Here is a 17,734-nt window from a genome sequence, read left to right on the forward strand (position 1 = left end):
AAAAAATCCATCAAAAGCTATAAAATCCAATGGGAATTTTCACATTAAATGTTAATTGTGTTCACTTGTGACATGTGATTTACAGTTAGTCGATAGTCATGGTAAAAGGTTAGAAGCTGTTTTTAAGAAAATAAAAGATTTGCAAACCAAGTCAGTATGAAAATGATTTAAGTTAAGAATTTTGACAATTTACTACCAATGGATCTAAAGACTATTAATAGCCCATTAAGTTTACAAGACACCATTGTTATACTCTCAGAATGACTCCAAGACTGGCATCAAATGTTCGTGTGAGCTATCTCAACAGAATGTCTGGTGCAAAGAAGTGTAGCTGAGAAGTGATGCCACCAAGTGTTTGAATAGTTTCTAGAACTCTTTGTTGGTGGTACGCAACAGAGTTGACTAAATCTCTGACTGGAAAGAATGGGAATCCTCCCATACATGCAGCGTCTAGTCCAGATGAGTGCGATTAATATGGTTTCGTGTAAGTCCAAAAAAATTGCCAGAAGAGAACCCCACACATTATAGATTAAGTCACCCAGTAATTCTTGCTCTCTCACTAGAGTGCCACTCACTTTATAGAATATTTATAACAAGCAATTGGGCAACAGGAACCTTTTCAATAACCCTATGGATAATATCCAGACATACCAATTAAAAGATGCAAAAGTTGATTATTTATCTTTTAGAATCTCAAAGTGGATTATCAAAATTGAACTTTGTAGATCCTTTATTTTGGCCAGACAATGCAAAATGAGAACTTTCATTTTTCTTGGAAGTTCACCCTCGACCTCGGCTAAATCAGGCCACCCATGTGGCACAAACTGTGTACTTTTAGTTAAATTCCATTATCTTCAATACTTGAGTCATAAAATTCTAAAACTTGAAGCCATTCCAGCAAAATCGGAGCCTGATTTCTTCTGCATTTGCGAACACTTGTTGGCCAATTAAGAAATTAATGTTTTGCAAGGGCAAAACTACAAGTGTTACATTTGTCTGTCAGTTTCCAAAAAAATGGGTACATTGCTATTTTGGCTCACAGTCGTATTATGTCACAAGCAGCAATATTTCCTTTACCGGTGCCTAAATGCAGAATTCAGACAATCTGTTTGCTGTCCACATGATCGCAAATCAAATTGGGATTAATAAGATGACCATGCACACTATGATCACTGAAAATTTGGTGATGAGAAAGATCTGTACTAAGCTCATCCTGACTAATTACAATAATTTGAAAAATACATTTGTATGCTTGATGTTGGAATGGCTGATTACCATACAATTTAAGCAAATGTTATTCTAAATTAAAGGTCTGTTACTAATAGGTATTGTATTAAGAAAGTATTCTCATGGAATAATGCAGAATACCTCAAATTCTTGCTCTCCAAGGAAGAGTTGCTGAATTTTTTTCGTGCAGACTTCATGGATGACAGTTCTAACCATTTCTAAAGCAAGTTCTCCTTTCTAGTTGATTTTCCAATCCCTATGATTACACTGAATGGCAAAGAACTTAAGAACTATGAAAAAGCACAGTTAACTCCTGCAATTGCCAAACTTTCTGTTGCAGGCAAAGCTTCATTTCGTAAACTTAACCAGTCACCTGAATATTATTCAGCATTTCTTCATTCAAAAAAGATGAGCAATAATATTATTAAGACAGCAAAACACATTTTAATTATCCAACGATGAATAACCTCCAAATAAGAAAAATGGGAAATCACCAATGAATCTCTACTGAGAAGACCAACTAGAAATCATCCTTGCTTTTTTGATGAAGTGGGCGACCTTATTACCAATGGACAGATAGTTTCTAAATAAATCTTTTTCTACTGTTGTCATAACGCATAAATCGAACATTCCTGCAACAGTCGTCATTTGAATTTGTCAATTCTATTTAATCTAATTCCCAAAGGCAGTTACATTTCAGCTGTTATATTATTCAATCAAATGTTCTTGCTTGACAAACTCGTAAACCAACTGAACTCTTCCTAAGTCACCAAGAACAAGTTAGTTCCATTTAGAAATATGCAGGTTATCAGAACTAAGCAGGTAATTATAATACAATTTCACTATTATGGAAACACTCCAAATATTTGGAGTCTGTTTCAAAAGATTATCTGCCTGTTAGGAAAAACTTCATACACGAACTCCCAATGGGGAAGTTGTTGAGGCAGATCCCTAGTAACAGGTTACATTTTAGCAAAATTGCATGCAGGTGCAAAAGGTTACTACCTTGTAACATTGAATTAACCCCCAAATGCGACATCATATTGTAACAATGTTCCGAAATGAAGCCACCCTTAGAATCTCATTTAATTCCCTCCAGCACTCCAATTATAAGTTGCAATAGGTTAAGCTGCAATTTTGACCATGTTCAATGGCTGATATAAAGTTGATTTAACTTGGAACTGAGGTCCGCATTACCCACAAAGTGCTTCAAGGTAGAGACATAGTTTTCGATTGTTTGTCGGCCCAAAAAGAACTAAAATCTACATTTCTCTATCTTGAGCTACTAAGCGCTATGAACATCAGTGGTACAGAAATTTGACAAAGAAACGACCCAAGATTTCGAGTGAAAGTGTTCAGAAATTTTACAACCCCCTTGCCTCCCGATTCCAAGGGTCTTTCATGACGGGTATAATCAAAATTATTTTCCCATGGAGCAGCTAAACAAAAATCATACCGTAACATTAATCAAGGTCAACCACATTATAAGACAGGATGTTAAGAAAATGGCCAAGGAAGATGAAAAGGACATATGCTATATTGCCAACTGTCAAGTGAAATGCTAAGAAATGGTTCAGCGCATTTCTGAATTGCACATAACTATGCCTCAACGCCGTATTTTTGTCCTCTCCTTGCGATTCTGGTTCAAGTTGCATGATTCAGTCATTCTTGAGCCCAATTTCTCTAGACTCAACCTGGTCTATTCTTTGGACCTAACTGCACCCATTAAATTAAAGAAAATTTTGATAGTTCCAATAGGTAGGAACATTTATACATTGCACTAATGCTGACCCAAAAATAAGTTCCCCTAAATAAATGAGGAATACTTTTCTGGCAAAGCACGAAGTCGACTATAAAGAATGTTGACTTTCTATAAAACGCAACACGGATTTATACCTAGAGAACAGACTCCAAACAAGAATTGGATGCGTGCATAAAATTTGTCTTCCTGAAGCAAAATTCTCAGTATCAACAAGTACACTTGAGCCAATGTCACATGTGAGGATTTTAATTACATTCTGTTGCCTTTGAATACACTTCAAATTAATTAAATTCGCATGCCAAACAATCGAAGATTAACATAAAAAGAAACGACGAAGAATCTTAGCAACTTCGACTGAATAACCAACACTAAATGAAAGCTGCAAAAACATGTTCAAAACTACATTTTAATTAAGTTCTAATATTCCCCATATTGTTTCAACCAATTTATCATTGGCACATACCAAAGATAGCGTCTATCGACTAAATAGTAATTCCAGTTACCTTGCTCCTACTGGCCAATATCATAGTGGCACACTGAATACGTTTGGATTCCGCTCTGCAATTATTTTTTCTTTCCTGCACTGACACCTAACGAGGAATGCAATAAGCGCGCTTTCCATGGCTCCAGTTTCGAACTTTGAGCTCTTTAAATGCAATTAAGGATGTTCGGTAAGCATTTCCCAATGCAGTTCATATTTTCAAATTACGAAAAGTAACTTTTAATGGGTGTTTACGATTTTATACTGAACTCGACAATAAGTAGAATTAAAAGATAAAAATATGAACTAGGCTATTATTCAGGTGTACTTATCAACTAGTAAGAATAGGGTGAACGAAATAAGCTATACGATCGATTGGAGGCTATAATTGAGGGTGTGCCTGGGAGAAAATATTCCATAACTATGGAAATAGGTTGTCCCTGGCACAGAAATTAACTTGCCCACTGTGGATGAAAGGATGAAAAATATTTACTCAGAGAAATTAGCTTTGCCAGGACAAACCAAATTCAGAGTCCACATTTAATTAATAAATAATTACCGGAAGTTAGATTAAATGGATGGATTGTTAATGACCGCCTTCCCATGGGCTACAAATTTTGATGTGGTGAAAGGGCTCGTGCGTTCTGATGACCCCTAAGGCTGTACCCGGAGGACCAATAATAAATCCTCTTTCAGAGCAGAATCTTTCCCCACACTCACAGCTACAGACACCTGACTTCAGTGGGGCAGCCTTTTAAGTGATTGGTCAGTGTTAAAACACTACTGAGGAAGATAACAGAAAGCTACTTAAATACTTAGACAAACATCAAGCCAATGTAATTCCCTATATCTCCGCCCATGCTCTAACATTGAATTAACTAATATCTTAAACAAATTGGGAAATAAGTACACCACTGGTCCGAATGGAATTCCTTTTATCATAATTAAAAAATCCTTTGATGTCCTTAAACCCCCTCTATTATTCTTTGTCAATGAATCTCTTAGGCTTGGTCAGTTTCCATCATCCCTTAAAAGCACCAAAGTCATCCCCTTTTACATAGGTAAAGGAAGTAAACAGCATATGAGCTCTTTTTTTTTTTAAGGTAATCTACCGTTAAAGGTAGGTTTTTGGATGGACACAACTACCAAACAAATATTTTATTACTCCTAACAAAACACAAAATCCATCATCCTACTCTATATCAGGTCCCTCTTCATCTCTGAGTATTTTCTTCCTCCCTTCATCCCGTCCAACATCCCTATCCTGTTCCTTCCCTTTCCTCTTTTTCCCAACATTCTACCCTTTATCACAGTCTTCAACATCCCACTGCCGGTCAATACCCCCTTCATCCACTTTTCCTGCCTCCACAGGATTTCTCCCAACAAACCCCTCTCTTCGCCCACCATACCAAGTACTTCCTCATTTGTTTTCTTCTCTGTCCATTTCACCTTCTCCATTCTTCTCCACACCCACATTTCAAAAGCCTCCAATCTACGTCTATCCTCCTGCTTCAATGACCACGTTTCCGCACCGTACATAGCTACACTCCATATCAAAGTTTTTACGAGTCTTTTCTTAACATCCTTACTCAGAGTCCCCGTCATCAACTCCCTCCTCCTTGTGAAAGCCTCTTTGCCTAGAGCAATTCTTCTCCTTACGTCCCTACTACTTTGACCGTGTTGGTCCAAAACACTACCGAGATACTTAAACTGCTCTACCTGCTCTAGTTTTTGCCCTCCTATTTTAATGTTAAGCTTGGCCTTTTTCTTCCTAGAAAATCGCATAACCTTTGTTTTCTTAATATTGATTCTCATCCCATACCTGTCGCACTGAATTTCCAATTCACTCAGCAATGCTTGCAGCCCCTTGGCTGACTGACAAACTAAGGCTTGGTCATCAGCAAACCTAACTGATTTTACGAATTCCCCGCCCACTTTCATTCCTACCTCGAGTTCTTCCCATGCCTCTTTAATCATTTCCTCTGCATACAGGTTGAACAGCAACGGTGATAATGGGCAACCCTGCCTTACACTGGCCATCCTGACTCCCCGTTTCCCACCCGCACCTGAGCAGTCTGAGACATGTACAGGTTGCGGATTAGCCTCCTTTCCCTCCAATCTATTCCTATTTTCTGCAATATACTCATTAGTTTTTCCCAATTCACCCTATCAAATGCTTTTTCGAAATCTACGAAACAGGCAAATACCTCCTGGTTGTGTTCTATATTCCTCTCGATTAATAATCTCATTACTGCAATGGCATCACGCGTACCTCTCCCCTTCCTAAACCCAAACTGATCATCCCCTAAGTAATCATTTGCCCTACTCTCTATCCTTTTGTTTATGATCCTGAGAACAACTTTAGCTGCGTGGAATATCAAACTAATTGTCCTATAGTCCTCACATGACGTGGCCTTTACCTTTTTAGGAATAGGAAGTAAAACTGATCTCACAAAGTCTTCCGGCCAGATTCCCTCCTCATAAATACTACGGAGCAGCCCATATAGCCTCTTCCTCCCACATTTTCCTAAGCATTTCAAAAGTTCCACGGGAATGTTATCTACCCCCACGGCCTTATTTAGTTTCATCTCCCTTAATGCCCTTTCTATCTCATGGTCTAGTATGCCTGGACCTAAGCTTTCCTCCTCTACGTCATTTTCTTTTTCAATGTCTAACTTTGTTGGTCTGAGTTCTTTACCATACAGTTCTTCTATATACTCCTTCCATCTCTCTTGGATCTTTCCTGCGTCAACTATTACCTTACCCGCCTTATCTCTAACTGTTAGCATAGCTCTTCCTTTCTTACTTCCCGATAACGATTTAACTTTGCTGTACGGCGCACCAATTTCACCCTTCCTCTGCAGACTTTCCATACCCTCGCACTGCATCTTCCACCATGCTTTATTTATTTTATTTATTTATTCAGTATAAGTCCGAAAACAGCACATTTAGGCCTTTACATCGAACTATCAACAACGATAACAATGTCACATTTACAAACACCCAAGCCCTAGATGGAGGGAAACTCACCCAGGCGGGAATCGAACCCGCGACCCTTTGAATGGCAGACGAGGACGTTACCCCGCCGCCACCGGGGCCGGCATGCTTCTTTTGCTTTATTTGTTGCCCGCCTCAATTTATTGTTCAACTCTTTGTACTTCATTTTGCCTAATTCTGTATTCATATTCTTCCATTTTCTCCGCTCATCCATCTTTGTAATCATCTCATCCGTGATCCATGGTTTCCTAGTCCTTTTAGCGTTAACGGTTCCAACGGGTCTTTTGCGGCTTTAGACAACCCCTTCTTGATCATTTCCCATTTTTCTTCGATAGTACTAAGCCCTTCACCATCCTCCATGATTTCCTCTACCGCCTGTTTGTATTCCTTCCTTTTCAACCCATTTAACGCTTCTACATTCCATTTTCTAACTCGCCGCCCCTGCCTTACCTTTTTGAAACGCACGCTACATTTCATAACAACTAAATTGTGGTCTGAGTCCGCATCCGCTCCCGGGAAGCTGTGGGAATTTATCACACTATTCCTAAACCTGTGTCTAACCAGGATATAATCTAGCTGATATCTTCTTCCTGAGTCACCTGGCATTTTCCATGTATACCTCTGTCTTTTGTGGTGTCTAAACCAAGTGTTGGTGATGACTAACCCCTGTCTCCTGCAGAACTCAACTGCTTTCTCCCCGCGGTCATTCCTCGTGCCTAAACCGTAGTCCCCCAACTCATCACCATATCTTCCTTCGCCTACCGTCGCATTCATATCCCCCATCACTATCAAATGTTTCCCTGCAGGAACACACGCGATCATGTCCTCTAACTGATCGTATATCCTATCGACCTCTTCTTCCTTATGGTTGCCCGGTGGCATGTATACCTGAATAATAACTAAGTTCGTCGGTTCTGCTTTTATCTCCACTAGTAGTATTCTATCCGTTACCTGCTCTATGTTGACTACGCTTCTCCCTACCTCTTCATTTAATACAATGGCAACCCCTCGTTGGTTCTCGTCCCCGCCGCTGTATATTATTCTATACTTATCACTCCAGTAATCCCCGCTATCCTTCCATCTCACCTCGCATAGACCTAAAATATCTATATTTCCCCTTTCCATCTCTCGCTTAACATTCTCAAATTTCCCTGTCCTCATCATTGTCCTAACATTCCACGTTCCTATTCTAACTAATTTCGTCTTCTTCTCCTGCGTCTTCTGTCTAGCCTTGCCTCCCCCGCTGCCGGGCACGACACGCGGCCGATTGGGCCGAGCCCCGTTGTTGCCAGGACTCAAAATATCTCTATTGTCCATCATATTTTTCTAGGGAATGATAATTGAGGTGGTTTCCCGTTGCCTTCCTCAATAGTGTTTTTAACGTGACACCATCACTTACTGGCCGCCCCACTGGGGTCAGACGCCATTGCAGCCGCCTCACTGAGGAACAGACGCTGCGTGGACTACCTTTCGTCTGGCTCCTAACCTTCGACCTATCTGGCATGGGTGACCCTACCAGGAGCAATTTTTATTACTCCCGCCAGCACAGCTCTAGGGGTCATCGGAATGCACAAGCCCTTCCACCACGTCAAGGTTGTAGTCTGGGGAGGGGTCATGAGCTCTTACTGACCAATATCTATATTTAATCAATTCGATAATTTTTTTGAATTAGTTTTTTATTTTCAATTAATATCATACCTTGAATCGCACAAACTGTTATCAACCTCCCAGCATGGATTTAGAAAATCCATTTCCACTACCACTGCTACCTACCAGTAATCCTCTTCGCATACTTCCCATTGCCAGTGAATTGAATGGTGGAATTTTCCATTAAAATTCTAGAAAAGCATAAATGGCCATGGAAAATTTACTTGTCAATGCTTATTCCATGTGCAAATATAAGAAAAGTCTTTACCGATGCTTTATGATTCATAGCCCACTAGACTGAAATTCTCGAAAGTAATTTTTCTAAAAAAATCACCTACTTTGGTACCCGCTTATAGCATGAAAACCAGATGTCTCCAAGGGAAATATTTAGCTTGTATCTAAGACCGGAGTGGCAGAAATGAGCCACAATAAATATTTAAGAGACTGGATGCACCTTGATCTTGAAAAAATGTCTTTGAAAGTGTATCCACATTGATAGAATGCATAGTACATGCTTCAATTCCATTGCCCACGAAGACAAAACATCCATCTAATCTAGATAAAATCTAAATAATCGAGCATTTAAAAGATTATTTTGGCAAAGAAACTTGAGAGAAACTGCATTTGGGGGAAGTGAAAGCCTAGAAAAATCAGATAATACGAAAGAAAGACGCGAAAATGAACTAAAACAAAAAAATGTCATATATGCGCGTTAAATAAACAAAATTTTAAATATTCCCCTGACCCCATATCAAAGAGAAGCGTCACCGAATGCTTTTAGAGTTGGGATGGATAAATCATTAGAACAAAGATAATTTAACACAAAATTGACCTTATTCAATAAATTTAGAACTGCTTGTTTCCCAGCTGAGGTCTTATTAATTATTCGTATTCCAGCATACATTGGTAGTTTGGATCCTTCATATGAAAATATGATAATAATGCTAGAACCAGATAACTCCAAAGAAAAGATACGGTGTCAACATATACACAACATAAAATACAAATGATGGGCACAAGGAGAAAAACCTTAGGTGCTGTGATATTTAACTTACCCCACAAAATGGAAAGATTCGTCGTAATGGCAAACAACGCATATATATTTCCTTTGAAACTTATAATCCATGATGTCCATAAGTATCCACATAAATATTCAAGTTCAACATCATCTAACAAAGAAAGGTCAGAAACGATCCATTTCGTATCTACCGCCTGAAGGACGCCATTGATACTCCTTTACCTTAGCTTCCTATTGGTCAAATTGTACTTGCCATTGATTGGTCGCGTTCATTATCAGGACTGTCATGCCAGCCAATGTATGGTTGTCTTTGATTGTTGTTCTTTACTATTCTTTACCGTGGGAACGCGTTCTCAAAATTCCGGCAAGATCGACTTCCTGAAAACAGAGTAAACAGGGTTGTGTTCAAGTTAGCACGGAAATCACACGAAGGTTTCGGAAGCGAAATGACTATCGGCACGAACAAAATACTGGACAAGAAAAAGTGAGTTACAATAGTAGTTATTTCCATGGTCGTTTCCACTCGGAGAATTAAGATATTCGCATTGCTACAACTTAACGTAGTTCTTCAAGTAATATCACGAATTTTCATGATGTGATTCCAAATTACAGTGCTGCGTATCCACAAGGAGTTCGATGTCAAAAATGCCTGGAATATGGACACTGGACCTACGAATGCACTGGAAAGAGGAAGTACCTTCATCGATCATCTAGAACAGTTCAATTAAAGAAACGCATTAAGGCGCTCGAAGAAGCCCCAGAAGGTTCATCATCACAAGTTGGGAAGGCGTAAGTTTTTAGTGAAGTGGAACATTTGTTTAATTTTGTTATTTACTAATGCAGCACATTCGTGAGAACCAGTATAGATATTATGAATGTTTAATATACATCACCAAAAGTACAGAATTTGATTTTTCGCAAATAAAGACAGGTGTTTAAAGGTGTGATACAAGTCTCAAGGTTGTAGTGATAATTTTATTTATTCCAAGGCCATCAGAAAGAGCACAAATGTCTTTTACATTGGCTGACATTACCAAAAAATCATCATAAATAAATAGCAACGGGCATTATTTAAATAATGACACTTAAATGTTTTTGGCTAATGTGTTTGATTTACCGTACTATTTGCATAGCATGTCCTATCTCATACTTGTATTCGATCGAGGCGTGTGTTCTTGCTTCCTTCTTGAGCCATGTATCATGTATTGAATTTTACTGGTTTTGCCTTTGGTCCATTTTAGCTGGTTATCGGCTGGGCTCTTTTGTAGACTTGAATCTGTCATTGGCTTGTTCAATATGTTATTCCTTGCTGATCCATATTTCTAGGAACATGGTATAGTGACGTAACCCAGGGTCTGGCTGACAACTATTCACCTCGTTTAACACCCTGATTCAATGTGAATGATTCACTCATTCATGCATTATGCCTAATTTTTGCTTTTATGGACATCATGGCCATATTGGCTGCCTAATTATTTTTTAATGAAATCCCCGTTGCACATAAAGGCATATTTGATAGTCACAAATAAGATGTGGAGGTCCGAGTCTTGCTCATAGCACATTTCTCTAATCTATCCGAAACAAAACAATGATCAGTGGTGCCTCTTTCTAGTCGGAAGTTACATTGGTATTCCCCTTAGCATTTACAAATAATTGATATAACTTTTCATTAATAATTGATGTCAGGGTCTAGTAGTGTTATGCATCTGTAATGGCTGCCATCCAGTTTATTTCCTTTCTTACGTATTATGCTAGTAATCCACTCCTCAGGTATAGTTTGTTTCATCCAGATGTGATATTTGGGAATACAGAAAAGGATTTAGTCTCATATAATTGTTCCAGTAGCTCGGCCAGCTGGTTATCCTGTGGTGTTTTTTTTTAATTTTTAAGCCTTATGACATTTTCACATTATCTACATGGTCTAATATTTGAACTTCTGATTCTACTTTGTTCTCTTCCTCGTAATCAGATTCATTTTACACCTCTCCTTAACTATTCTGCTCCTCCCTCAAAAGAATACCTATCATCTCGAACAATCGTCTTATCCTTGCCAATTACACCTCAATTGTTTGATATTCCTTCGTCAGTCTACCTGCTATAACATAAAATATCATAGTTTTGATTCGTTTCCCTCCACTAGCTGAACCTTTTGCATCTCCATTTATTCTTTCAAGAATACCATTGTCCCCTCTCCTGAGATGGTATCTTTGGGAATTATTTCTGGTGTTTCTTTGTAATATATATTGACATGCTTCATGTTTCTCATTTTAAAATTTCCACCCATTTCCTGAAAAATCAGTCTCCATTATCTGATTCCCAGTCTCCTTATCAGAACTCTTGCTATCTTTTCTATTATCTTTGCCCTTATAGAGTAGCGGGGCAGTGATAGCTGTCACTATTTGGTCCTCTGAAGCTTTTGGCATCTTGAACTGACCAGAAATGCCTTCTGGACACTGGCACATAATCAATTTCGTTGGTGTAATCAGTTCCTAGAATATGCCATGTGCTCTCATGGATTCTGTTTTGGGGGGCTCATATGCCTTCAATGAATGCATTGTATCTGATTGCAAATCCAACCACAAATTTCTTAGTACTACTCTAATCAACTTTCTTTTCCTTTTATATTCTGTCCCTCCCCATGGACTACAACCTTGACATGGTGGAAGGGCTTGTGCATTGCGATGACCCTAAAGTTATGATGACTAGAGCTGTACTGGCGGGGGTAATGATATTTGCTCCTGGTAGGGCCAAGCATGCCAAATAGGTTGAAGGTTGGGAGCCAGTCGAAAGGTAGGGAGGCAAAGCATCTGACCCCAGTGGGGCGGTCATTGAGTGATGGTGTCACGATAAAAACACTATTGAGGAAGGCAACAGGAAACCACCTCGATTATAAATCCCATGATTTTTATGATGGACAGGGGAGAGAAAATGAGTCCTGGCAACGACTCAAGACAATCGGCCGTGTGTTGTGCCCTTCAGCAGGAGATGCAAGGCTTCTGTGAGATGACGATCGCAGCACAGAAGGAGATGGAATTCGTCAGTTGAATAGGAACTTTGAATTTTAGGACAATGTTAAGGGCAGTAAAATTACAGAATATAAAGCGAGAGATGAAAAGAGGAAATGAGCTAATATTTTAGTGTTGTGCAATAAGAGAAGGAAAGATAGTGGGGATAACTGGAGCAATAGTTTTTCAGTATTATATATCAGCGGGGGAAAAAGTCAACAATAAAAAATTATGTAAAAAATGAAAATAATTATTAGTAGGAAAAGTAACCAAAAATCTTGACCGGTATGGAGTATCTCTGTACTAATAAGTAATAGTATGGATGAATATATTGACAGGTTGTATGTTCAGATTCAAATCCTAATTTGGTGGTAATAAATTGAGATGTGAGACTCAAGAGGACAAAGCAGGGAAGATTAGATCTGGGACAAAAAGAGAGGACTACCAAAAGACGAGAGGGAAAAGTGATGCGGGAGGGTAAGAATGTGGGTAAAGTGGCAGAAAGATACATTGAACATATCTAAAAGGGTCATCAAAAGTTGCAAGCATAATTATGGGAATAGTTAATAGGAAAATGACAAGGGAACCATGGATTATAAAGAAGATGACTCAAGAAAATAGCCGAGTAAAGGAAATGGACTTTTTAAACACTGAGTTAGATAGAAGAAAGTGCAAAGAATTGAATAAGAATGAAGTGAGTCAGGAAACTAACTGCAAAGGGCAAAAACTACTTGGTGGAGGAGGAGACAGTTCACTTCAAAATGGTTTCATGAGATGATGATCATGAAGACCTAACCTCTCCCACTTCCGTGGCATGACTCGCATGGTGGAATCGCATAGTTGCTTGGACTATTACTCCATGTCATTCATATATTCTCGGGATAAGTAATTCATGTGGCCTACTGTTGCCTTCCTCAATAGTGTTTTTAAGGTGACCCCATCAACCAAATCGCTGCCACGTTTCTTCGCAGCTGCCTCCCTGAGAAACTTCTACCGTTCATCTGGCTCCTACCTTGGGCATGGGTGACAATTTTTGAGCACTTTGGAAATTAGCATTCCTCTTGGTTCATATTGCTGGGCCAATATGTCTGCTGTGTGTTCAGGGTGTCTCATTTATCCAATTTGCTGGCATTTTATCTCGCACAGGAAAGCCACTAAAGTGAGTGCAGAGAAGGTTGCCAGGACAAAGAAAAAGGCCAGGAGTGGCTCCAGCAGCAGTAGTAGTAGCAGTAGCAGCAGCAGTGATGAGTCGAGCGGCAGCAGTGAGGAGTCCAGTAGCAGCGACTCGTCATCAAGTGAGTCAAGCAGTGACGACACGAGTGATTCAGACTCTTCCTCAAGCAGTTTGTCGTCTTCGTCGTCAAGTGGCAGTGAGCATCACGTCAGCAAAATGAAAAGCCATGTTGTGATAATGAGTGGATCCAGGAATAAAAGTTGTAATTAATGATTTGGAAAACTTGTGAATATGTGCGTGCGTGATCAGCTGCCTTTGGGGCAAAAAATACCATGTCTCTCTCTCTCTTTCCCTCCCTCCCTCCTTCAAGCATGCGCTTTTCAATGAATGATTTTTCTTCATTTTGTGGCCATGTACAAACTCATTCTTTCATTAATATTTGGTTATTTCTTGCATTCCTGAATTAACTTATTTATTATTGAAAATATATTTTTAGCATTGTATATAGAGAATTTAACATATTCTTACACAAAATTTTCAATTGATTGACCCAATTCTCGCGTAGAAGTGAGTGGATTAAGAAACATTGCTTTTAATCCTCCATGAGTGTGATTAATCATTGCATCAATCTTTACTTGGGCTAGGAAAAAGCCTGGTAAAAATACATTGTCAAAGTTTTGGAGCAGTGCTAAATTGCATTGCACCAAGAATTTTGTTGGAAGTACTGTCACACGCTACCTTTGCTAGTGTATGCAGAAACAATTGTGGCCTCAAATCATCTGGAGTCAGCAATACTCAACTGTCAAAATTCATTTTCATGCATGGCGTCATATTTGTTGTTTGTTTGTTTAAATGATTATATTCCATAATGCCATGTGAAGCAACTTCCATGAATATCAAATATTGGTTATACATAATTTTTAATTTTTTTTACAAAAAATGAGAATATTTTATTACATTTAAGATCCAAACCGTCTGTATTTATTCAGTAGATGTTACACTCTCATTCCTGTAGTGTCTTGATGTACAAAGCTGCTATTTTTTTTAGTTTTGCTATGTGTTTGATTTGAATGATTTCCAGTCACACTCCTTAAGTGTCTTCCGGTGAAAGTGGTTTTGGGGCAGAGTCATTTTTCTGGAGGTGACAAGTCAATGTACAAGATGTCTGAATGCAGTCTGAAATCCTATATAAATCTTTTCTAATTAAATGCTGTGTACCATTTATTGCCATCAGCCGACCTCACTGGTGCTAATCACAAGGATTTTTAAACTGACGAGTAGTGTTGAAAAAGAGGACCTTGTCAGCACTTACTGATTCTCATGCTGGATTTTCCTGAATAGATAATCCTCTTCCCCTGGTAAGAGAATACATGCCTATCCTCAAAGCTTTGTAATTTTTGGTCAATGCCCTTGGTTCCCAAATGGGCTCGGGTGAGTGGTCACCTTTTGGAAGTTCATTGTGCGGCCTTGCTTGGGTCAAACAGATTCTTGATGGTCGAAAGGCAAATCTGCTCGTTTCCATGTACTGCACTGGTCATCGGTCTCCCAATCTGACTGGTGTGTGATTTACTGCATGAGAATTCTAATTCATATGCCTTTCTAATGTCCCATGAACAAACCATTAAAAAATCATTGAAAAATTAAAGCAAACAATAGCCAACAGAAAACTTCTTCCCTTGGCACCCTTTCACTTGAACTTAAATGCAGTGTAGTTTGTCAATTATCACCATCATGGTCATAAAACATCAGATGTTCCAAAAATATTCACATCCTGTTAAAATTAGGGACATACAAAGCTTTAACATTCAATTTGAAAATTGAATGATATTTGATTTGGTTCAAAATTTGATTAATTGAATTCAGACATCTGCAACATCCATGAAAATATGGTATATTTCCAATTCCTCCCACATTTGCATACCAATATTTGTTACATATGGCACATTCATGCAAACATTTGCCAATCATTGTATCTATGTATATTGAATGAAAATCTAGTTAAATGGCGAAGTTAATTTTGTTGATGGAGGTTGGAGGAACTAATGCATTGGTATAATCAGCATATAAGATTAGTTCAGTTCCATGTATTTTCATTAAAACTTAGGCAAGGTCATTCATGCAAATTAAAAAATTAATAGACCAATAATGCAGTTGTGAGGCACTCCTTTGGATTTGCTTGTGATAATGTATGCCAAACAACTTGACTGTTATAGTGTCTCTTTAACTGTACTCACAGTCAGTTCAGGCGTGTACAAAAGACCTCGCAATCATTTGAGAGAGACTCAATCTGCAACCTTTGAGTACCAGTCTTATTTTATTGCAATGCAATTTTTTATTGAAAATGCTATGATCAATTGAGTCATAAGCTTTTGTTAGATCTAAGAAAGGATCCACTTTTCTCTTTATTATCAAGATATGTCAAAATGAAGTTTATGGTCCCCTAAGTGGATCTGTTTTTGATAAACACATGTTGATGATGTGATAATGAATTAATTTTTCTCAAGTGATGTGCTAGTCAATTTAAAAATGATATTGTGAATGCTGATTGTGTTGGAGTTGGTCTCTAGTTGTTAGGGCTGTTTTTGCTGCCTTTATTTCTATAAATAAGATTGGCTTTCTCAGTCTTAAAATGTGTTGGGAGAATACCTTGTGAGAAGGAATCGTTAATTTAAAAAAAGCTGTGGTTCTTCAATGCAACGATGGCAGATTTTTATCTCAGAACTTGGGCTGCACCTTCTCCAGGTCTGCAGTTTGTATGAGACACTTGATTTGCTGCTCTTCCTGGTTCTTTTTCCAGACATGGATATAAGAAGAGAGACTTGATGCTATGTGGGCGGGACTATTATTATTATAGTCATTAGAACTACTTGGTTTAAGGTTAAAATGATTGAAAAGTAGAAATGATGTATGAGCAGGATTGGCAACTATACAGTTCCTGGCAGATCATTTAATTAGAGGGGCATGTGACAGTTGTTTGCAGTTATTCAGGTATATGTTTAAGTAAGAATGTATATCATACCTTTCCTTGGTTACAAGAATGTATATGGCAAAAGTGCTATTTTCATTATCCAATTTACTGTGATTTTAGCAAAAACACTTAATGTATATGCCCATTGTGAAAGTATTTTTCTGCAGTCTTTAAGTCAACATTTAAACAAAATTGTGTCATTTTTCTTAATGGTATTGGTGATTATTTGATGCACCATGGGCTCAGTACTGGGTGAACTCTAGCATCACCAACCAAACCAACCTTGTGGTTGATTCCTATTTTTATGGAATGTTCCAAATCATCAACCATTTCTTACAGTTTGCTCCTATCAACCTGAACATCCAAAAGTCTACACATGCATTGTAACATCCCGTAGACTTCAACAGCGCTATAATAAAAGGGAAGGGGATCAACATTATGGCATCATATGACATAACTCACTCTCACATTCATGTGTTATACTAGGTGTGGCCGTACGTACAGTGTCACTATCTATAAGTAAAGGAGAAGCGACAATATGATCGTTATATAATAGCAGAAGAGGAATGGGCCATAGAGAGAGCTATGCGGTAAAGAAGAACTAGATGGATTGGACCTAACTTGAGGTGCAAACATAATGGAATGGATGAATTATAATATCTCTTTTGGGAAGTCTGGTTCAAAACATTCATTTTAAGAATACAAGGGGTTTGAAGTCAACCTCAATAACATTTATGCACTATTTAACTAGTTTGTCTTGACCTTTTAGTAATAATACTTAATTTATTTGGAAAAATGGTACAACCATATTAAATGCCAATATAAATATTATAACATATTTACTTAAGCCCCTCCCCGGACTACAACCTTGACGTGGTGGAAGGGCTTGTGCGTTCCGATGACCCCTAGAGCTGTGCTGGCGGGAGTAATAATTATTGCTCCTGGTAGGGTCACCCATGCCAGATAGGTCGAAGGTTAGGAGCCAGACGAAAGGTAGTCCACGCAGCGTCTGTTCCTCAGTGAGGCGGCTGCAATGGCGTCTGACCCCAGTGGGGCGGCCAGTAAGTGATGGTGTCACGTTAAAAACACTATTGAGGAAGGCAACGGGAAACCACCTCAATTATCATTCCCTAGAAAAATATGATGGACAATAGAGATAATTTGAGTCCTGGCCATTACGGGGCTCGGCCCAATCGGCCGTGTGTCGTGCCCGGCAGCGGGGGAGGCAAGGCTTCCGCGGGCGTCATCCCACGAAACCCTTGCAAGGGAAAACCAGCAGCAGCAGGACAGAAGACGCAGGAGAAGAACACAAAATTAGTTAGAATAGGAACGTGGAATGTTAGGACAATGATGAGGACAGGGAAATTGGAGAATGTTAAGCGAGAGATGGAAAGGGGAAATATAGATATTTTAGGTCTATGCGAGGTGAGATGGAAAGATAGCGGGGATTACTGG

The 17,734-nt window shown here is 38.8% G+C and overlaps 1 protein-coding gene across 1 annotated transcript; it reads left to right on the plus strand.

Moving 5' to 3' along the window:
* The first annotated feature begins 9,399 nt into the window (after window positions 1-9,399).
* On the plus strand, window positions 9,400-14,519 carry LOC139697673 (zinc finger CCHC domain-containing protein 10-like). The gene is made up of 3 exons (XM_071596491.1): window positions 9,400-9,616; window positions 9,745-9,921; window positions 13,284-14,519. Exons 1-3 carry the CDS (start codon window positions 9,579-9,581, stop codon window positions 13,579-13,581), a joined length of 513 nt encoding a protein of 170 aa, XP_071452592.1. The 5' UTR covers window positions 9,400-9,578; the 3' UTR covers window positions 13,582-14,519.
* The last annotated feature ends 3,215 nt before the right edge of the window (window positions 14,520-17,734 follow it).

This window comes from Hetaerina americana, unplaced genomic scaffold (assembly GCF_022747635.1).
Source record: "Hetaerina americana unplaced genomic scaffold, ioHetAmer1.1.p SCAF_8, whole genome shotgun sequence".
NCBI lineage: Eukaryota > Metazoa > Arthropoda > Insecta > Odonata > Calopterygidae > Hetaerina > Hetaerina americana.

Excerpts from the sequence above, each read along its gene's own strand:
- LOC139697673 (XM_071596491.1), top strand. The coding sequence starts at position 9,579 with ATGACTATCGGCACGAACAAAATACTGGACAAGAAAAA. Across the intron at positions 9,617-9,744 it reads AAAATACTGGACAAGAAAAA|TGCTGCGTATCCACAAGGAG; the intron begins GTGAGTTACAAT and ends TCCAAATTACAG. Across the intron at positions 9,922-13,283 it reads TCATCACAAGTTGGGAAGGC|GAAAGCCACTAAAGTGAGTG; the intron begins GTAAGTTTTTAG and ends TATCTCGCACAG.